Source organism: Tubulanus polymorphus, chromosome 3, assembly GCF_964204645.1.
Source record: "Tubulanus polymorphus chromosome 3, tnTubPoly1.2, whole genome shotgun sequence".
NCBI classification, from domain to species: domain Eukaryota; kingdom Metazoa; phylum Nemertea; class Palaeonemertea; order Tubulaniformes; family Tubulanidae; genus Tubulanus; species Tubulanus polymorphus.
In genome coordinates this window covers 5,947,434-5,971,816 of record NC_134027.1, presented here as the reverse complement: position 1 = coordinate 5,971,816, position 24,383 = coordinate 5,947,434, and the positions used below count along the sequence as shown (strand labels likewise).

Below are 24,383 nucleotides of genomic sequence, written 5' to 3'. Positions count from 1 at the left end.
AGTCATTAGATTAAAAATTTAGCTTCCCGATCAAATAAATAACAGGGTCAATCCCTATTTCAGGAATAAGAAAAGAAACAAATTATCTTTACCTTCACAAGTATATGTTGACTGTCTCTACATATCGGCAAATGAAATTCAAATAGCTTTCCGACTTCAGCTGTCACACGCATATAAATCGGTTTCCTGTTGATGAAATCTTGGTGATTTTCATCACGTCCTCGCCTCAATAATTCAAATATATCCTTTTCGGCAAACACGGCTGAATTACGTATCAGGAATGAGCAGTAAATTGACATAATTACAGCAGTTAATAGTCCACGTACGGGATGCATCACACAGACTTTTTGCATTGATCATTGTAGCACAAAACCAGAAAAAGAAATGGCACCAACTGGCGAAAATGGATTTTCCATGACAACGAAAAATGTCTATTGAATTTTCATCGACTCAATCAGCATGCAATCTGTAAAATCAATAAAATTATAGCATATAATATCATTCGTTCATTGCATTAAGAGGAGCACGTTTTGAATCAGTGGTTTTCAGTTTCAGGACATCATTCACATTGGCAAAAATTAATCAGCTCCTAACTTTTATCAAAGGAGATAAATAAAGAAATACTACGTTTATCATTATCATTATTATTATTATTATTATAATCATTGAAACAGAAAGAATAACAGTTAGCCTTGCAAAAGTCAGATCTTATGGGACCAAGATGAGCCTCCGACTTTGAATAAGTCGGATTTCAAGCCTTTTTTTAAAACTACAACTTTAGAATTAATTCCTGTAAACAGAAAAATTAAATCAACAAGTGATTATCAGACTTTCGCCCAGCTGAATTACACAAGGTTAACTGTAATAATACCTAATGTGGCCCTTATGATGTTCAGTCTGCAACCCTTGGCCTCAATTTTGAATCTCTTTAATCTTGAAAATACAAATTCAGATTTCGCTGTTCAATAGAAGCTTGAAAACGTTCAATTCCGAGGCAGGTGTGGGGTTCAAGACAATCTTAATATCATGCAAACCAATAACCAGTGCCGATATCTGTAGTGATAAGTATTTACGCTAATCCAGAATAGGTAGGAATAGTAGGTTAATTAGTCTGAATACTGTTGCTTGGGAACGATGGCTACAGTTATTAAACTATAGGCAAATCAGTTCAGTATCGAGTTGTGCGTGATGATATTGCGTGATACAGTGAAACCTTATAACAACGGATATAACAGATATCTATTGTTATTACAAACCTAGATTTCACCCCAAATAAAAGATAGGACAACTTACAGGTTTTGTATAGGCCTAATAATGAACGATGAAATATCTATCGGTTATAAAAGGCATATTTCAGCCCCCTACTGAAGTTCGATGTAGCGAAATCAATCAGTAGCAGCAGCAGCTTCGACATTATTGTTTCCGATCCCACCCACCGCCACGGGCCAACATCTTTTTCAACAACTGATTGATGCCCCAATTATAGACCTGGTTCCTTGGTGTCGTTTTTGTGGTAATAGTAGGCCAATTATCAGCACAGACGACAGGGTTTTACATCAGGAATTAGAAGTAACGAGGGCCCGTTTTTGGTAATGTCAAAAAACGAGAAGTCGATATTGATTGACGTTTTTTTTTGGTTGGAGTGGAGAAATCATTCTGAACTGATGTTATTTATTATGTTGTGGGTATTCTGATTAGTAATCTAGCCGTTAAAAAGAGTGGTAGGCCTAACTAAACTACTCAAAATAGCAATAATTTTGTAGATAACGAGATATACGGCGATAAACTGATTTACCAGCAGAGAGAAAATAACGATAAACATCTTGAATTCGGAGCCAATACCGAAGGTCGTGTGGAGAAGTTTTGACCTGCTAATTACCGAAAGGACCCAACTCTGAGATAATCATATTTCTGTTGATTTTTCACGATTACCTAATTTGCTCATAGAGTCCTTTCGGCGAAAAGTGACCATCTTAAGATTATTATAATATCACTTTTTTATAGAGAAATAAAGTTTAACCCAAATCTAATCACGCATTTGTCCTCATTTGTGGCGTGTTTGTGATTCTATCGAACAGAGGACAGGTCTGAGAGCTTTTTAGAGATTTAATCTGTATAAAAAAGTTTTACTAGTCCTAAGCCACGAGTATTGAAACTCTGCATCATCGATAGTATCTTGACCATGCCAAAGGTTTAGTTAATCCTTATACGAGTTGACTACATTTCTTGTCAAAGGCCAGCAAGAGCGCCACCAATCAACCATCAACTAAGAGCCAGCAGAGCCTTGCCCTTGCCCTTCCAGGAATCCAGAGCTAGATACATCCCGGAGCGTTATTGGAGATTCCCCAATAACGTAAAGTTGTATGATTTGTTCAACTCAAATTGCTAAACCCTTAAAAAACTGGCGTTGTATATACACAAATGTTTAATGCATTTCTAATGTTAAATGTTGCAATGTCTATTGTAAATTAATTTTGTGCTCTGTGCAATTGTATAATTGTGGAGTAAATAAACTAATTGTAATTGTAATTGTGAAATCGAATCAACAAACAAGTTTGGTTAAAGATGTAACATAAACTTCGTTTTCAATTTATTGACAAATTTACTGTTTAAGTTTGGTTACACATCAATGCATATCACATACAATGGGATTGACCGTTAGGAAAATCATTCAGTCACTAGACAGGTAGTTGTTACCGTTGTGGTAGTAAAGAATATGTCAAACTTCAAATAAATCTTCTTATATCACCACCAAAAACCTATCTTATCATTTTAAGATTAATGTTAACTAGATGTGGTTTGAAACCTTGGTGCCATCAGTATAGAGTGAAGGGATGTTTTTACCCTGGTGCTGAATTGAGTAAATCTCTGCCATCAAACCAGATACTAAGTAATCGAAAGAGTTTGCAACTGTAAATCTAAGTCAACACTGCGAGCTAATCCCAGTTAAGTAAGGTCAGTCCAATTGACTATGGTCAAAACCAGAAGATGTTCTAAGATACCGGTAATCATTTTTTGTATGGATAATTTAATTCTGAACTTTTATTTTACAGTATGGTCGATATAAATGAGGGACAACGTCATCTGTGGTCAGCAGAGCAAGATACATAGGTTTAAAAAAGATTGGGTTTGAATGATATAAACCGAAGGCTAGTTGTTACTGTTCTGATTGATGTGAGATAATTTTTGTTGTACAAGAAGTGGTCAGAGTTGGCTGAGCAGCTGCAACCTAATACTGCACAATGGCATCGTGCATTGAATGCACTATTACTTTATTCGAGGACAGCCCAGAATGGATGACAATAGGAAATACATATTTCACAAACTTGATAATTATATAAGGAATACAATGTACTTGTCAAAACCATGGAAATTGCTTGAAGAATTGAAATCTAAAATCCAAAACTTATGGCTAGAAAAACAATAAGTTGCTCTATTTATAATTCAAGCTTCAAGCAACAAATTACATGTAAATTTTTGCAATAATAATCTTACATTTTCATGGAACAACTTAAATGTACATGAAGGCAACATTATCTGAAGAATGACTTAAGCGTTTACATTATCCTGTTGAAAACATGAACATGATTTAACATACTGAACTTTTAACATACAGCAAGAAACAAAATGACAATTTTCAAGGAAATTATAGGATATCCAACCCCTTACTGACAAGTACAGGGTTTACTTTTACATGTGTACACACAATGATATACAAGGATGAGGTTGATATAAACCAAAGGCTAGTTGTTAGTGTTCTGATTGTAGAACAATTGCGGCAATAACAAGACTTAGTGCACCAGGGGAAGAGTATGCATAATGATATGCTTCGAAGCATACCATTTACATTAAGAATGAATCCACATTTATGCAGCTCAACCACTTGTGAACTCCAACTTCGGCATTTGTAACCGGTAGTCTTTATTTCGAATTTAAACCTGTGGGGCCCATTGGATATCAAACCCCTAAGTATTTAAGTACAGAGTCTCTATTTTCTTAGTTTACTATTACATGTGTATACACAATGATGCAAGGATGTGGTTGATATCAACAGAAGGCTAGTTGTTAGTGTTCTGATTGTAGTTTAGAACAATTGCAGCAATAATAAGGACTTAGTGCACCAGGGTAAGAGCATGCATAATGGTATGCGTACCATTCATCCTTAAGAGTGAAGCCACCTTTATGCAGCTCAGTGACTTGGAACAATTCCAACTTCATTATTTGTAGGCCTGTTTGCCTTGCTTTTAAATCAAACTGGAGGCTTATGGAAATGTCAGGAATGACTTTATTACCGGGGTGGGAGCAAATACCCATACTAAGAGAGAAGAGATTCAAGTCCAACTTCATGTGAACTCCAAAATGAAATGGCATCTCATGGCCATACATTGTGCATGAATTATTAATTTTGAACAATTAAAATCAATAAGTTATGGCTATTTTGCAATAGCTTTTCTTTTTTCAAAGTACATAGTACAATTCCTGGAACTGCACTAAATTACCAGTGAGAAAGTGCTTGTGTATGGAAACTAGAATTCAATATTGTCGGTATTGATAGGATAGTGAAAACTGAAATGGTTCAGGGCTTCATTTACAGTTACCATCAATAGCCAGTTGTTACCTTATCACAAGAAAATGAAAATAACAAAAGGGTCTTATATCAAAAATTTGACCATGCAAAAGCAAAGGGTATGAACGAATTTCATATACCGTACGTTTTCACTTACTTAGGGCCAGGTTTCACAAAAAATAATGACATCATACTCATTTTCTATAATCTCAACTATGAATTATAATCAGCTGTGAAACTGGGCCCATATCAGTATAATAAATGCAAATAACACATGAATAGGGCAAAATAACTTTGGGTTTAGTCTCCCACAAAATCAAATGAATCTTTTAAATCTATATTCATATAACACGTAACTTAATTAACATATGAATTTTTGTGCTCCTAGAGCATAGATAGTATTTCAAAACACAAGACATGATATTTCTATATCAAAAATAATGCGTGGTGCATTCAAATTACAAAAGAGCATCATGATAAATGTATGAACTAAGTATAATTGTCCTTAACTGGACTTAACAAAAGCAATTAACTAATAACTAAATGGTTTATTCATAATCCAAGACAGATCTAAGTGCTTTGGCAATTATATTACATTAGCAACCAATCATCCATCATGCACAGGGGCGGATCTAGAGCAAAATTTAGGGGGGGGGGACACCTAATTAATGTAGCTATGATGATACTGTATTGACACCGAGTGGCGTAGGCGCGAGACGTTCCTACGCTTCACACCGCCCCAAAATTTTGGAAATTTAACTGTTTTGGGGCCATTTCCTGCATTCTGAGGCAAGAATTCATGACAAATACTTTCCCCTTTCCCAGCGCAGCGTGAATATTAAGCAAGTGGCGGAAAATTTTGGAAATTTAACTGTTTTGGGGCCATTTCCTGCATTCTGAGGCAAGAATTCATGACAAATACTTTCCCCTTTCCCAGCGCAGCGTGAATATTAAGCAAGTGGCGGGAGGTCGGTCGAAAAAAAAACGATCTTCACTTAAAGGAGGGAGGCCCCCTCCCTAGATCCGCGCCTGATGCAGGTCTCCTCAAAAGTATATATATATAAGGTGAAAAATGATCAAATACAGCAGTTTCATGTGCTAATGGAATAACTGCTCTATGTATTACTAATTGCCTGCTACATTCAAAGTGGAATTGTATGTATATAGATGTGCATGAACTTATGCGCACATACTAGGTAAACTAATTCACATAAAACTAAAAACATCGGAAACATTGGTACATGTATTTACATATTGCAATAAGTGTAGACTAATAATGGTTGTGTATTTCAGTTTGCCAGTTTTCTCAATTTGCGCTGCTTGAGTTCCTCCAATTGCGCCATACGAACAGCAATTTGTCTATCAATATCATCTTCCTCATCAGACAGAACAGAAGGTGTAGCTAAATCTTTCTGTACCAATAAGTCACCTTTTCACAAGAAAGAAAAAACAATAATATTGACTCAGTAGTATCTAAAATCATTAAATATTCTGATAACATATCATGGTGTAGAATTCCCTGGAAAAACTCATCTACTACATTGAACGATCAAATTTCCAAAGATAACCACTTTTGCATAGACAAATAAAGAGACAAAAACTGATTGCAACAGTTCAAATGTTGGATTTCTAAATTGTGTCATTTGTATTTTTACTTTATTTCCATACGTACTAAGTGACTGGCCATTGACTGTCATGGTAACATCGAGTGAATTGGCTGCCTCTGTCTCCACAATACAAGTCACTTTGAGTGATGCTTCTTGACTGTGTTTAAGAATTAACAAGACTGCATCTGAATTCCAGCCTCCTGTCGGTGCTTCTATTCCTACGAAAAAAAAAGAAACAAAAAAAAAACAAACTTTAACTTTATAATATCATTATGTTTATAAATATATCTAGAAAGTCGAGGTAAATTCAGGATTTTAAATAGAAAATAGAATCCTAATACCAATGTGAAATGAATTAAAGAGGAAAAAGACAATTGTAAAGGACTTCATAGATTACCCTACATTTCACTCACCTGAGAGTTTTACTTGGTAATAACCAAGTGGTTGTTTGAGAAACTCATTTGGTAATGGCTTAAGGTGAGTTAATGGTAATTTCTCTTGATAAGCGTAATCAATATAGAACACGGTGTACTCTCCATCGGGTGAAATGTCCTGTAATTCAGCACGATTCCATAATGTCTCGGCACCTGAACAGAACAGCCAACTTAAAATTTATGGAGCTATCAAGAGTATTTCAGAATAAAGACATTATTGAGTGAAGGCTCACCAGTGTTTAACGCAGCACACATATCACCCACCATGGGTTTATATGATCTTGTGGATGGCATCTTGGTAATCCTTTCAGTCAAATGTTCAACAATCTGATTACTGTTTGATACCAAAGCTAAAATATGACATTTCATAATGTAGACTATGATACTGCAGTAGACTCAGCCTAAACTGGTACAGTTGGGAGCTTAACTTTTCTACCGAATTAGGCAGTTATTGGTTTAAAAAAGTGCGAAAATCAATGAACAAAGATAGGAAACTATTGAGCCACTCAGTGATTCTTGAGGCTCATTATTGAGCCTCGTAAGATCAGACTGTAGCCAACCACCGATGGTTTGCTTCCTTATTTAATATACCGGACACAAACTTGACATTTCATGATTCTCTGCAACACTTTCCTCAGTACTTGTTCACACATGATGAACTTGCATAAAGAGAACTATTGCCAATTTAAATCATGAGCGTGCAGTAGTACTTAACATAGGACTTAATATGAATTACCAACAGAGATGGAAGATCAATAGTATTGTAGTATGATTCAATATTGTAGGAAAAAAGCTGTTACGTCTAGCGGTTTAGACGCAGAATGAACAGAAACGAAGTCCAAATTCTACCAAATAGAGCGATACCGGACTAGGCGATATCAATAGTTCATGGAGACTTGTCTTTATGAATATTTGGCGACATTTATGTACCAGGCATTGAAAAACAGTAGATAACCGAAATCTTTTTACTGGATTGAATGGATTACCGGATAGACTGGTTCCGGTTTAGGCGGAGTCTTCTGTATAAACAATGCTAGGAGGTAACAAGAAGCATCAAGCTGTTGTTCCATAAGCTATGGACAATTATTCATTGTTCACATTGAACTTACCCTCAGTTGTGACATAAATTGTAGCTGGGGATTCAATATTAATGATTCTCACTTCGAAAGGCATTACTGTCGGCACTGGTGGTTTCGCGATATCTTTCAGGGTTACTCTACTCGGAATAAGTGCCGGTGCATTTTCGACACCAAGTGCAAGTTGTAACTTCAAGTTAACCGAATCATTTCCATGATAAACAGTTACATTGTTTCCGGTCACTGACTCAACAGTAATTTTCTCGTTTAAATTGCCCAAAAGCATTTCACGGAACGAATCAATGATCTCCTTTGGCCAAGGTTGTGCCTGTTCATGTATACCAGCTAGACTACACCTGATTCCAAAATATGGTTCATCTAAAAACGCTCTACTCGCAGGACGAATATTTTTCTCAGATACAATGCTCTCATTTCCAAAATCTAAGTATTTCACATTAAAATATCCCGGTTCCGGAGCACCAGCAAGAACAATGGCACGACACCAATCTTCCATAAACATTGCACCCACTAGTTCGCCGATGACAGGAGTATAAGGACCAGCAGTTGATGTGCAGTGTTCAAAAATACTAGTATTAATACCTCTGAATCTATCTATCAGAGTCTGATTGTTTAACTGAATATAGAATTCATCTGGATTTTTACAATCGATCACCACAACTTCATTCAGGCCTGGTGGGAGTTTCATTTCTTGGCCTTGGTTGGCTTTCAATCGGTCTGTTTCTTTCAGATTTTCAAGTGAACCATCTACTGAAGCGGCAACAATACCTTCGTCGATCAACTTCTGACGAAGCGATTTATTGCCGTCATATATGAAATCTACCCAGCACACGTCTGGCTCCTGAGAGGCTCGTTCAATAGTGAATGTCTCACATGTACCTGCCAGAATCTCAACAAGTCGACCATGCATTTCAGCCGTCCACTGCGAGACAGGTTTTGTATCCCGAATCCCTAATCTAGCTGAACGCATTGGCAGTTTGTAAAATGATGGCGCCAGAGGATGTAACATACTAACGTCCACTTCCTTATAATTTCCAAAATCGATGAAATGTACATTCATTGTATTTTCAGTGATTTCTTTCACGACCCCGCGATTCCAAGTGATTTCGGATAGCTGTCCATACTGAACTGCCACATAGTCACCGATATTTGGACTGAAATTTATAAACAGTAATCATAAGTAAGATGGTCGTTGAGAGTACATTTTTTCCAAATCCTGGATTTATTGCCAGGCATGAAACTAGTTAGCTAGAGTAAACTATACAGACTTCATGACTAATTAGAAAAAAATACAAATTACTCACTGATATTCAGTATTTTGTGGCAGGTTGCCATACATCTCTGACAATTTTCTCTGTTGTTCCACAAATTCGGTATTCAGCTGACTGTTTTCAGGTTGAATGACAATATAATGCGGACCAAATAAAGGTGGATATTCAACCCATATAACAGCTGCTAACGTATGAGCTCCAGATACTGCATAAACTTCTGTATACTGTTGTATCCTGAAAAAATCATTAATAATGATTATCATCTAATAATCACCCTGCATCATATAAAAATAACGTCTGAAAAACCAAATATCCTGCTCAGCATCATCAGGTGAAGTGTTGTGGTAGATTACCGAATGCACACATACCCAGTATGTTGTCCTTCCGACTCATTATTTCCCTCCTGACACCGAACATAAGGGGGTGCCTTCAGTTCATTGCCTCGATCACACGAAATCGCCAACTTTTGATCGAGTATCAACTTTTTCATCCCAGGACAATCAACTAGTAATCGCCCATCAGGTTGCCTAGCGGCTACTGTAACATCAAGTCCATTTTCGGCTGCTATGTTTACATCGAGAAAGTTGACACCATCCCAACTTTCAGCATTATTCGGTTTAACACCTACTAACTGACAAGGAATCGCGAAACACCTCGAATCGTGCAACTTATCTGAAAGCGGGCGTATATCAGCTAACAGAACCGGTTTCTTCCAGCAGAAATCTATGAAAAACACCACAAATCCGTCTCTCGTGATCTCCTGAACAACCACTCTGTACCAGTCATCAGTATTTGATCCCACGTCACGAGCTGCTACAAGTGTCCCTACACTAGGTCTAGATATAATGATAATAATAATATTACCTATTTACCCCTTTCTTAATCAACTGAAGTCTATATGTGGTACTTCAGATGTCAAAGTTATTGTATTGTGTTTTGTTTATGACCATCATGATGCAACTTTTGACGTATTTGGATATCTACGTGATTAAGAATTAACTATTTGGATATCTATCAAGAATTAACTATGGCTTTGTAGAATGAAGTGTATGTTACCTGAATTGAGGGTCAGTTTTTAATTGGTTACAGTATTGAGTGAGTTCCTCAGTATATTCTCCCATTTCCTTTAAAAACTGTGCGTTGACATTGAACACGTAGAAGTCATCAGGATTTACAAATGACAAAAGCACACCTTCGATTTTATCACCTATTTCAAGTTCATCACAATAATACTTCAATTTTGACCTACGGTAAATGATGTATTGGATGTTAGTGTTACTCAGCGAGTAGATTAGCATTTGGGGGATCAAGCTGCGAGTACATTCATCTAAAATGGATTTTTGAGTGGATATTTAACACTATACTGGAAAAATAGATACATTGCTTACACAACACAACACCTGATGGAATGAAAAATGTCAACTGCATGTCAAAATGAACAAAACAGTAAATGATAAATTACCTCTTATTAGTCGATGATTCCGCTACTGGTGGACTTTCAACCACAGGAATGTTTTCAACTAACTGTTTGACAGTGAGCTCTTGTTGTGAAATGGCCAAATCATCAAATATAACACAATTGTCTCGTTTTTCAAGTAATGTTCCGATGAGTACTTGTTCGTTAAGACATTCTAAATGAACTCCATCTTTCAGACCTTTTACTTCAACAAGTACAGCCATTTTGGGGAGACTTGCGTCTTCATCATCCAAAGGTCTGATCAGTTCACAAGAAACCTGTTCAGAATTTCCAAAATCAACAAACTCCACAACAAACTGATTGTTACCGATTTCTTTTACTTGTCCTCGACACCAAGCACCATCTGATGATTTAGCAGCCACTAAATCTCCAACAGTAAACCTAAAAATTCAAAAGAAACCATCATGGTTAGTGTACCATATCATTATAATTAGAAAAATACTTAATGAAGACTTACATATCATCCAGTGCAAACCACAGCGAAAGGAGAGTGTAAGAGTCAAGAGAAAGAATGCAATGAGAATATACCTGATGTGATTAGCTGGTGGAGGGGTAGTTTCAAACTGCGCAAGAGATTCCCGAAGCTTTATATATTGAGTAACAATGTTGTTCTCATAGTACTGAGCAAAAATCTTTTGTCCTTCAATATACGCAACAACTACGGTTAATTCTGATCCAAGTTCCATATCGTCAACAAAACTCTTGAATTCTTTCTTGACAACTGTCAGTGGTAGAGGAGGGTACGATTTCACAGATGCTGGCGCTGCTCCAAATTGCTGTTTGACCGTTCTATTTGACTCGGCGATTGTCAAATCATCAAATATAACACAATTGTCTCGCTTTTCAAGTAATTTCCCGACCAGTGTTTGATCTTTAAGACAATCTAAATTAGCTCCACCTGTCAAACCTTTCACTTCAATGAGTACAGCCATTTTAGGGAGACTTGCATCTTCATCATCCAAAGGTCTGATCAGGTCACGAGAAATCTGTTCAGAATTTCCAAAATCAACAAATTCTATGACAAACTGATTGTTATCAACGGCTTTTACTTGTCCTCGATACCAACCACCATCTGATGATTTAGCAGCAACCAAATCTCCAACAGTAAACCTTAAAATTCAAATAAAATCAGTTATGGTACATGTACTTGGTAAAAAAGTAAAGTATATCATGTCATGATAACAATGAGCGTATTATTACCTTACTCAGGTGTTATCCTGTTAAAATATTCTTATTTGAAATTATTGCATGATTGGGGGTTCCTGGTCCACTAAGAGCAAAGCAATGAATTACTCAGTGAGCGACTGCATAACCATGCTATACTCGAACCTTGTTTATACAATTGATTTGGCATTATTTGATATTCATCATAATGAGATGATTTCACTGTTGCCACAAGATTTGTAATAACAGGGTTTGATTCTTTATTAAGTGTACTAGGTTGCATAGGGAATTTTCATGGGATAATCCCCAAGGAAAATCTGTACTATCAAGAAACAAACTGCCAGCTAAGTGCCCGGCACTTCAAATATTCCTAACATTTGAAATATGCTGCAGTATTCTACAACACCTCAGCTTATGAATATGAAATATACACATAACAGGAGCTTTGAAGAATGCCATTAATTTCCTATTCATAGATTGGAATTATATGACTTTCCCATGCAATGAAAAATGTACCTGATGTGATTAGCCGACGGAGGAGTAGACTCAAACTGATATAGAGATTCTTGAAGCTTCATATATTGATGAACAACGTTTTCCTGAATCCACTGAGCAAAAATCTTCTGTCCTTCGACATAGACTACAACTACGTTTAATTCTGATCCAGGTTCCATATCATCGACCAAACTCTTGAATTCTTTTTTGACAACTGTCACTGGTATAGGGGAGGACGGTTTCAGCGCTACTCCAAATTGCTGTTTGACCGTTCTATTTGACTCGGCAATTGTCAAATCATCAAATATAACACAATTGTCTCGCTTTTCAAGTAATTTCCCGACCAGCGTTTGATCTTTAAGACAATCTAAATTAGCTCCAGCTTTCAGACCTTTCACTTCAACAAGTACAGCCAGTTTTGGGAAACTTGCATCTTCATCATCCAAAGGTCTGATCAGTTCACGAGAAATCAGTTCAGAATTTCCAAAATCAATAAATTCCACAACAAATTGATTATTATCAACTGCCTTTACTTGGCCGCGATACCAAACACCATCTGATGATTTAGCAGCTACCAAATCTCCAACAGTAAACCTTAAAATTCAGAAGAAGTCAGTTACGGTACATGTACATATCTTTTTGAGGATTAGGAAAATATTTCACAAAAATATTCAAGGATGAGAACCAGGGAGCATAATGCAGGACTTTCGAAAAAGCTGGAACTGCCACAAAGCAGAAAATCCACATCCCCGATATTATGAACGTAGTGTATGATACACAAAGAATTGAATGCTCAACTTCGGGCTTATCCTGTAAAAATATCTTTATTCTAATAAATTAATCTGATTATATATATATATGGCATGATTTATGATTGCTGGTCCACTTAGAGCAAACTGTGCACCCTGCAGCAAGGAACTGCATAATCAATCATCTATAATCGAACCTTGCTAATGCAACTCAGCAATATTTGAAATCCATTTTGTAATGTGATTTCACTGTTGCCCACAAGATTCGTTGTTCAAGTTTGAATCTACCGTATATACCGCACAGGAGATTCTACACAAGTCTCAGTTTGAGGACTCTATGTGTCCACCTTTATGGACTGTTCTAAGTACACTACGTTCAATAAAGATATTTTTTGTAAGATAACCCCAGGAAAAAAAATGCGAAGATAAACCATGCAATAGAGAATATACCTGATATGAGTAGCTGGGGGAGGGGTAGTTTCAAACTGAATAAGAGATTCTTGAAGCATCATATACTGATAAACAACATTTTCCTCAAAATACTGAGCAAACATCTTCTGTCCTTCAACATAGACTACAACTACGGTTAATTCTGATCCAAGTTCCATATCATCAACAAAACTCATGAATTCTTTCTTGACAACTGTCAGTGGTATAGGAGGGGACGATTTCACTGCTGGCAGTGCTGCTGCTCCAAATTGCTGTTTGACTGTTCTATTTGAGTCTTCAATCATCAAATCATCAAATATCATACAATTATCACGCTTTTCAAGTAATTTCCCGAACAGTTTTTGATTGTTTAGAGACGCTAAATTAGCTCCATCTTTCAAACCTTTCACTTCAACAAGTACTGCCATTTTAGGGACACTTGCATCTTCAGCATCCAAAGGTCTGACCAGTTCACAAGAAACCTGTTCAGAATTTCCAAAATCAACAAATTCCACGATAAGCGCATTCTTATTGACCGCTTTTACTTGTCCTCGATACCAAGACCCGTCTGACGATTTAGCGGCCACCAAATCTCCAACAGTATACCTATAAGGCATTGGTTACAAAGGGAAAATTCAGGCACATGAAAAGCTTTACATAGCATTAACAAAATAGATACAAACTATGAACCAAGCAAGCACATTTAGTGTAAAGAAATGAACACAACAAATAAGATATTACCTGTCCTGATTCGATGAGGGGAGGTCATTTAGTTTATTCAAGTTTTCTTGAATTATTGAATATCGTGCAATATTGTCACTAGTTGGCAATTGTGCATAAATCTTTTGATCTTCAATATGAGCTACGACTAATGTTATTTCAGATCCAAGCATCAAATCAGCAACGCAAGTCTTGAATTCTTTCACAGCCGCTGGTGCTACTCCAAATTGCTGTTTGACTGTTCGTTTTGACTCGACAATCATCAAATCATCAAATATAACACAATCGTTTCGCTTTTCATGCAATTTTCCAACAAGCGTTTGATCATTAAGAGATTCTAAATTAGCTCCATCTTTCAATCCTTTCACTTCAACAAGTACAGCCATTATGGGGAGACTTGTGTCTTCATCATCCAATGGTCTGATTTGTTCACCGGAAATCAGTTCAGAATTTCCAAAATCAATAAATTCCACAACAAACTGATTGTTATTGATTGCTTTTACTTGTCCTCGATACCAAGTACCATCAGATGATTTAGCAGCCACCAAATCACTAACAGCAAACCTTAAAACCCAACAACACAGTCAATTAACTACCTAAATCCACAAAATATATACAAAGAAATGTAAGCTTATCCGCGACAATTAGCGTGCAGTGCATCCGACCATATGGCACACACATATACATGTACAGAGACAACATCTATGTCCATAATTGACACTTGGAAAGTCAGCCCCAACCAAAGTTGGTCAGTGCTTAATCAGCGTGTGTCCTCACACACTCGTAACCAAAGAGCACATAAAACGATGCTGTGGTAGGTTGAGTCGAGTGAGTCACTTCAAGAAAGAATTTAGCTTTCACATTTTAAAATTAGGTCCAGCGTTCGCTTTTGGTTGCGCTTAATTTGGCCCGTGCCAAACAGGCACGGATTAATTTGTCTGAAACCTGAGTCAGAAATCTTAAAAGTAAAATTCTAGCGTATTCTGCAAAACTCTGATCAGAAATTCTTTAAAAGATGTCAATTTGGAACATAATATCCACTTAGAAAAGTATAGATTACCTTGCTCCAGGTGCTTGATGGGACATTATATACTTCTGCTGCATATTTCCGATAACTTTAGGTACCAGTTCTGTTTTCACATACTCACAATCCCAATGTGCATATATCTGTTTGCCTTTTATGTAAACAACAAGCAACACGACATCCTCTCCTCTTTGCATACGTTCCGTTAGGTATTTCATAGTTTTTTTCTCCCCTAGAGTTCCATTATTACCTACATCTCTACGCTCGAATATTGCCATTTCAACTCGATCATTCACAGCCCTTTGTTTGATGGAAGAACCAACCGAAAAATGCTCATTTTGATTTGAACTATCTGCCACTGCGCTCCTACGATTTTCTCTTAGGTTCGTCGTGTGTTGGTTCTGACCGGTCTGTCTTCTGTCGTACTGGTGGGAACTCGCAACACCACTTTTTCTATAGAAAATTTTCATTGTAAGTATCGACATCGTAAGTATCGAATGACACTTTCAAGTCTGGTCACAGGTCAAAGAGCATCGAATCTGAGAGAAAAAGCTTACCTATTTTCTTCCCGATTGCTCGAATGAGATACCATGCCATTTTTTTCCAAATGTAAACGCACATCAGTCCCATCCCGTCCTGATAACTTAACGACGTAAATTTCGGATAGTTCACTCAACAAATTACACATGAATTCTTGATTAAAGAGGAATTTCTCAACTTGAGAATTCATTTCCAGGACAGGACGTACATCCGATAAACCACATGTAAATGTCTGAAATGGAATAAATCATTTCAATCATTTTCCGAAACAATTTAATTCAAATAGAATAAGACCATTAAAACTTACAAGAATCGGCAGATGTGTAAATTGAGGCTGCATACGCATGATATCTTTAGCAGCTAACTCGTGTTTTCTTCCAGTATCAATAAACCGAACAGAGAAAGTGCCATTTAGATTTACACGGATAACCTCTGCACGCAACCAAACGTTGCAGTAAGATGCAGCAACCAATTCTTTACTCTCAGGAACATAGATGCCAGCTCCGACTAATTTTTTTGAACCACGATAAGCCTATGAATTGAAGATGACTGTAATTTATCATTCAAGGAGATGTCAGATGGTCAAACAGGACATGAAATGTTGCATATTGCAGTACAGATTATGCTTCTCAAGAATATTCCCATGTTTGTTATATGGCTCGTGTCAAACCTTGACATCAACATCGCCAAGAGCCATACATTACAGGGTACATATTTTCCACGAACAATTTCAATGACTTTCAAGGACCACAATGATTGAACCTTGACCAAATACCCAATTATTTTCATTCAAGTAGAAATAAATCTCACCTCATTCATTTCTCGAGTTAATCTATCTAATTTCTCACACTGCTCTGGAGTACTCAGATAAAACCGTCTCACATTATCAAAGCCGACCACTCGAGATTGAAAATCATTCAGCATTGTTGATTTCGTTAATTTTGATGCCATTATTCGACCCTAAAAAACAAATACCGAATCTTATTGTTTACCTATCTAAGATAACAATGAAATCAATGACAAGTGACAGCCCCCAAAATTCTGATGGTCACACCTTATTAGTTGCTGTTGATTGCTCACACCGATTACCCGAGATCTTTGGGCCCGGTGATTCAACCGGAAGCCCGAAACTCTACAACAAAGATTTGCACAAAATGATGTTGATAATATGATATGAAAGCATGAATCGAATATCACAATAGATTAGGCTAAAAAGTCCAGCTTACAGATAGTATACTTTCATCCGCTGTTATGTCAAATCGTTGCGCAAAGTTCTCAGCAAACTCATTATTATTTCTGTTAAATTTAAGGAAGTAATAAGTAATATAAATTAATAACATACACTAAAAATATGTCACCAATAAATATTGAAATAAGAACCTACTTGATGAGTTGACATTCTGATTTGTGACTAGGCCAATCAGCAGTTTGACATACGGGACTACAGTATGGAGTCTTACAACGTTTACATTTCTTCGTGCCTACAACCAATATACGGACATAGAAAGCTATGAGAAATTTTTTGAACCTCGGAAAACAGGTGAATGTTGAAAATTGCCTCTCAATTTCCTATCGCAAGAAAAACAGCAGGAAGATTTTACCTATCTCTCCACACTTATGACACAGTGAGCCTGTACTATTGCCATCGACTGATATTTGACTTGAACTAGCAGGCCCTGAAATAAATAGAAATAAAATGTCATAACAAGTCACCATGAAAATAATGATTTCCATAAATCCTTTGAACAGTTGAGTTGAAGAAATATCAAGATGCGATCGAAACATTAGCTTGAACGATAATCGTAACATGTGACATCAGGAGACTTGGCCTTAACCGGCTATTTCTATCCAGTAATCTGTTCAATACTGTTGCTACAGTTTCTTAATACATTTAATAATAATTTATTTTCGTAAACCGGTTCAAGGTGTCCAGTGCAAGCCAACAGGCTGTACATAAAATTAAGGCGCTGGAACCTTGTGCAGAGTGCAGGGGAATGTGCAGTGATACTTATAAATAATGCTATTAATAATCTTAATGCTAACAATAATAATTATGCTAATCAATAATAATAATAATAATAATAATAATAATAATGCTAACAATAATAATACATGTAATGCTAATCAATAATAATAATAATACTAATACTAATAATAATAATAACAATTCTAATAATGATGACAACAATAACTTATACAAATACAAATACAATGATAATCATAATTACGACAATTTACTATAACCATTAATATTTCAGTAATTTAGGTAAAGATACTCATAATGATAATAATAATAATAGTAACAAGAGCCCCAAGGGGCACAATGGCCAGCCTGTCAGATTTGCTTTTTATAAATGATGTAATCTGTTGGTTATATTTATCAATATACACTCCCTGCTCAATATCATTTACATAGTAAAATCGTGTGTTAACACAGACAGCAGGAACGAATGTAATATAGAAATACGAAGTTATTGTATTGTTCAACGCCCCCTGGTGGCCATATACAAAAACCAATGAGCTTGAAACTCACCATAACTCACCACTTGAAACTCATCATAGACCATGTCATGAGCTACAACTTTCCAATTGATTGTGGTAGCAAAATATGCATAGGTACGAATGTAATATAGAAATACTAAGTTATTGTATTGTTCAACGCCCCCTGGTGGCCATAAACAAAAACCAATGAGCTTGAAACTCACCTCGATCATAGAACGTCATGAGCTACAACTTTCCAATTGATTATAGTAGCAAAATATGCTTAAGTATCAAATATGCTGTGGAAAAACTTTTTTCCACCTACGAATGAGTACTGATGACTCCAAGATGGCCGCCAAGTGCGTCGTAATTGCCTGGTCAAAAATACCCTCTCGGATATAAAGATCCCTTTCCAAAGAATACCCATTACAAATTGCAATGAAACATGGCACACCATTAGAAAGCTACAGTACTCAGAATTCAGGCCAAAATTGACATTTTTGGGAACAAAAAAGGTCACAGTACAGCCATCTTGAGTCCGATCGACCCAATTTTTCTCATGCCGATGGGCCCACGGGGGAAACAAATATATACGAATTATCAAGGTTATTGATAAAAGTGTCTTCAAAATTTCCCTCGAAAACTTCAAAAATGTGTAAAAAGTGCTGATTTTGGCGAACAACAATGGCTGCCAGTCGGCCATCTTGAATCTGACAGGGCCAGTTTTTGGCCTGAAGATGTGTCTAGGGTAGATACACGTATAAACCAAATATCAAGACATTACCTTGAAGCCTCTTCAAAACTTTGGAACTCTCACGAACTATCTAGATGGTTATCTCTCGACCTCAATAGCTTCAAGACCCATCTCAAAACAACTTTGCTCCATGCAGCATACCATTAACTCTCGGAAAGCGAATTGTATTTAACATTTTTTTGGCAGAATAAAATTTGATTGAATTTGCAATATGGGCACATGGCTAATTAGCATATCAAGGTCATACACCCGATTTGGTAAAACCATTTTTTTCGCGAACCTTGCGCAATTGTCAAGGATGAATTTTCTGTAGAGCAAATAAAAATTCCTCCCAAACACCAAATCAACTAAAGATTTCATAGAAATCGATCTTGAAATACAATTTTAAATCTTAAAATAAAACCCGGAAGTAAAACAGTAGACGATACCGCGGGTTCACGTGAAAACCTGATTTCTGTAAACGAAATGTTGGTTGTGACAAAATTGTTCAGACGGTTTTAGGTGGTAATAAGTACGGAAACGTAACGACCATGGTCGACTTATTCGATGAAATCAGGCCTATGTGATATCCAAATTTTGACTTTTTTATTCTCCAGACCTCCCTGATATAGAAATAAAAAATTTTGGTGGTACGAAAGTGCAATCACAGCGCCGACGGGGACAGAGCCGTGTCAGAGATCGGCGGAATGAAAATTGAGGTGGACGAACACGAAGAAGTAGGCTATTGCGCTACTTGAATCACGAAAACTCCTGGCGCGGCCCCGACGCTTTTTGTGGATTAAGTAATACAAATATCATGCAATGGGTTTTCACAATCTACCGCTGGTATTTACCGGATTTCAATATCACTCCAAAATTCAAAGAAACCTCGAAATATCGAACCGGAACACTTCCGGTAGATATCCGCGGCTGCCCAACCGGGAAACTTATTTGTTTCAATAGATATTGATAGGATCCATCATCTTCACGCGTCAAGGGATTCGAACCCACTAAGCTAAAGCCATGCCAGAATCGGGTCGGGCCAATCACAGCGCTTGTTACAAACCACATTAGGCTTCTGTGGAATTTCCCAGTAAATGGGCCAATCAGCGAACACGTAGCGAACGCGGAAGTATTGTCGCGTGTTGATACATGACGTCATGCGCAAAAGCGCCAGTAATGAAATCGCGATAATTCACGTGAACAGCTGCTGATATTTTCAGATAAACCAATCACAGGGAAGACACAACTTCCTGATTGGCTGATAAAAATTGAAATTTTCCCGATTTAACTTTCGTGAAAAATGCAGAAAACATTTTTATGAGACCCTATTTCAAAATTCTGCTCGCTACGATTCCGAGGATGGATTACGCTTAAATACGTGATTTGTTCGAATATGCCCTCACTTGGCAAGCAAAAGAGCCTTTTGTGTGGAAACCATGTCATTTAAATTCGCTCCATTTGTATAGTAATAGGCTCAGCCTACGGCTGGCCTAATAATAATAATAATAATAATAATGATAATAATAATTTTGCCTAGTCCGGTATCGCTCTGGTCTACTCGGTAATTCTTTTCACTTCATTTCCGTTCATTCCACGCCTAAACCAGTAAGCGGTTACGTTTTTTCGCCTACAGTCATGTATCATACAATATATATCATATGATTTTCTATCTCTGTAGGTGACAAGTATCAGGTCCTATGTGAAATGCTACTGCACACTCATGACCTAAATTGCTTAGTTTTCATTACGCATCATGTGTGAACTGAAACTGAGGACAGTGTCGTGGAGACAATAAGTAATGTCATTTGACCGTCGGTAGGTTAATAAGATATAAAATCTACTATTTTTATGCATTAGGCGTCTACTAATATAACACATACGGTCTCTTGACACCATCCTTAATTAATCAAGCTCCATCAACCATTAAAAACTCACTTTTATTTTGCATCGAACGATCCAGTAGCCTTCTGTTAATACATGGTCCAGGTTGTTGGAATGGCGAGATACCTCGTCCGATAGCTACATTTCCGAATCCTTGTCCTATGCCGACTTGACGCGGTGAGGTAGTTTCTGGTTTTGGCTTGGTGTTAAGGGTTACTGTCAGGTTAGAATTTGAAGAACCGTACCTTGAAAATTAAATTAAGAGCCTTTGATTATTAAGTTGAATAGGTGCCATTGAAAACCTAACTGGATCAGAAGTAATATTTGTCACTTCAAGAATTCAATATTGGACAAATCTCTTTTTAAATACATTGTTCACTGGATTCTTAGCTACTTTTTAAACAAGGCCTGCCAAAAATATCTGGGAAAATTGATCTCTACAAATCGAAATATAATTATAAATACTGTAGTACCTGTTTCTTGGAACAGAGTTAGAATAATTTGTGTTTGTTCGAATACCAGAATTCTAAAAATAAAAAGAATTGAAAGTTCAACGGATGAATAATCAAGAATCAATTATTGAGCTCTCAATAATTGCCAACTTACAAATGGAATCAAATTTTCTTTAGCACTGCCTGCGTCATCCGAAAGGTCGGCTTTCAAATCATTCATATTATCCACACCTGATTTTGTGCAATACAACCCTTCCCTGAACCTTTTCTCGTCCTGTGTACAAAATAGAGTGAAAAATGTTCATGATGAGGTAGGTACTAGGGCGATTTAAATCATCAGTCACAAGGCACGGGGGATCAGAAGGCTGCAGGGCCACAATTGATCAAACATTCATAATTCAATATCCCCTAGTAAACATACAGAAACCTAAATACCAAGTGAATGTGAACGCAATGGCTTTGCTCCAAATATAAGCGATGGCCAGTAAATGATAAATTAGTTCCTGACCTCGGCCTTCTTACGGCGTCTTTCACGTTCTTCAGGACTGTAGGCAACTTTCACAGATAATTTGAAGTCTCTGATCACTTTACCGTTTAATCCGACGATCGCTTTTTCTGCTTCCACTAACGTTCCATAAGTCAGAAACCTACACATTAAATAATGTCAGACACTGTAGAATTTTCTGCCAGGCAATAGAGCTATAATTTGTCATGAGTAAAAGGGGAACTGCCAAGCAATACACATTTAATCAATACCAACTAGTGGTTCTCAAAATTTGATTCAGTCTTACCCAATCTTTCTCGAGTCTTTGCCTTTTGTAATAAAACAGCTTGTCACTCTTCCAAATTTACCAAATAAATTTCGCATACCATCTTCAGCAAGTTCATCGGGTACATTGCCAATAAACAGCTTAATCTCACCATTTCGTAATGTTGGATTTTCTTGACCAACTCTAAAGAATTAAGAATATGGATTAACGTACTATTGCTGTCCCTGTTTAAGACAAGACAAGAATCAAATAACTTCTACACTTTAAAATGCAAAAGGCCTAGTATCCCCTGTAGCTACGGCATAAATATAGGGATATCCAGGGACACGATGTCCACTTTGTGATGCTTGACAATTTCAATCTTCAATGCCCCCAATGAAAATATGCAGAAACCGATGACCTTGAAACTCGTAGGTACCAATATGAATAGATGACAAATTGTTTATCAATTCAATAAAATGAATTCCCCATCCTCCCTCGACAGGGATTCGAACCGGATGGCATGGCTACACTCAGACATGGCACGAACCCCTGCCACAGTAGACCGAGTGCGCAGGTACATGTGCAGCTTTGTCGCATGAAAACTTGCAGCGCCAATCAGATTGCTCGTTGTATAATCGCTGAGGTAAATTTCACGGAAGAACTATAAATGGAAAAACCTCGGCTAAAATGAAACAGGATATCTGATTGGCTAATAATGACATCAAAGCTGCGCATGTAGCTGCGCACTCGGTCTCGTGTGGCAGGGTATCGTACCGTGGCAGTCTCGATGCCATCAGGTTCGAATCCCTGCCAGGGGAGGATGGATTTCCCCTGGCGGGATGGAAAAACCAGGGTAACCCCAATTCCATCTAAGAGTGTGTCGTAAAAACGCAATGGAAGGATGGATGGAATCCCCTTTCACTCTGCGGAGCATCAGTGACAATAATAGTTAACTTACGAATGAATCTGACGTGGCAGATCACGACCGGGACCTCTGTCATACGAATTGAATTCTCTCGATTCATAATCTTCAGCCATTGGATCCCATGCAGCCAAACTACAAACACAAAAACTAACATCTAGATACGAAAATCACTTTTCTACTAGTGTATGGTTTAATCATGGAAAAAATTGGATATACAAAAATCATAACACATTTTAGTGTCGACACAATAAAATACCTGGAATTACGAGGATCCATGATCCACACGTTTCATCAGTTATTCAAAACTTAATCAACACTTGACCTAAAATAAAATAATTTCTGGAATAAAATTGTCCTGTTTCGAAAAGGCATTCTATAAATCAGAGTTATGTTTTTGAAAAAATTAAATAAATGACGTTTTTCGGTCTTTTTCCCGCAATGGACCATTTGTTATGAAACAGGTTTAAAGGGCAGAAATTATATTGGTTGAAGATGAGACTTGCTTTCTGACACTTATAAAAACTAATCTTTATAGGACTAGGAAACTATGCGGAGCATGAGACGAGAAGATACACAATATCCGTGTAAGATGATAACTAGAGAAATCCCACAATAAATTCAGCCAGAACGAATATTCAGTCACTCAGTTTCTATTGTTTTGGTCTTGTATAAATATTTTGTAATATTCTCCTGTTGTCAGTACGCCTGATGATGGCTAATAGTCTTTAGCCGAAACGTTGCGCAATATATATATATACTCATCTATTCAAGTTTCTCGTTTTGGCTGAATTTATTGTGGGATTTCTCTCGTTATGTGGAGCATACTCCCACCCACTAACACTCAGTACAGACATTTCATAATGGTTCACTTTTTTTTACCAAAATTCACCTTATATCTTAGCGGATATTGAATTAATAACACACGTCAAAAGTAAGTGACCACCATTTCTATTACAGACTACAGAAGGCTAGACGAAGCTTTCTAGTCAGTTAGGGACAGGGTAGTGACGCCACCTATCGTCCACAACAACTACGACGAGGAGTGAGTGGGGTGAATACGAATGATTGTTGTCCAACTGAATAAAGGAATATTCCCTTCTACTGACTTAATAAAATCATGACATCAGCTACCAGTAACTCCAAATACTTTTGGATGTAAAGTGCATACATAAATCACGTGACATAAATTCGTCAAAAGGCTATAAGCAGTTTACCTTCAAGGTTTTCTGAAGTCCTGCAAGGGCCACGTGCTTAGCGGTCACTAAATTCTACCCGCGAAATGTTGGGATGAGAGTGGCGCCACGAGACGGCATCAATTCAATTGAATTCAAAATTTATTGCATCCTTTTAATGACAAAAGGACATAGACAGACACGGCAATAAAATATTAATACAAAGAAAGAGACACCGACAAATGATAACATAACATAATAGGATAGAGCAAAATTAGAGCTATTTACAAAGAACACCGCTCCCCTGCCGGTTACTTTTTAAATGACTTGCCGGTTGGAATCTACATAATCTATATATACAGGTCAACATAGCGGTTATTTCAAATGACGATGTCTACTTCAACCCAGACTCA

The 24,383-nt window shown here is 37.0% G+C and overlaps 1 protein-coding gene across 1 annotated transcript; it reads right to left on the bottom strand.

Moving 5' to 3' along the window:
* Window positions 1–2,587: 2,587 nt before the first annotated feature.
* On the bottom strand, window positions 2,588–24,027 carry LOC141901245 (uncharacterized). The gene is made up of 29 exons (XM_074788359.1): window positions 24,013–24,027; window positions 23,055–23,120; window positions 22,832–22,930; window positions 21,913–22,074; window positions 21,630–21,768; window positions 21,276–21,395; window positions 21,143–21,195; window positions 20,724–20,914; window positions 17,173–17,247; window positions 16,956–17,052; window positions 16,798–16,867; window positions 16,626–16,703; window positions 16,382–16,531; window positions 15,879–16,103; window positions 15,589–15,803; window positions 15,068–15,484; window positions 14,029–14,571; window positions 13,309–13,893; window positions 12,131–12,703; window positions 10,979–11,560; window positions 10,436–10,831; window positions 10,030–10,218; window positions 9,342–9,809; window positions 9,007–9,207; window positions 7,718–8,856; window positions 6,842–6,958; window positions 6,588–6,761; window positions 6,240–6,392; window positions 2,588–5,996 (listed from the first exon to the last, which is right to left on the bottom strand). Exons 2-29 carry the CDS (start codon window positions 23,072–23,074, stop codon window positions 5,857–5,859), a joined length of 7,371 nt encoding a protein of 2,456 aa, XP_074644460.1. The 5' UTR covers window positions 23,075–23,120; window positions 24,013–24,027; the 3' UTR covers window positions 2,588–5,856.
* Between the last annotated feature and the right edge of the window lie 356 nt (window positions 24,028–24,383).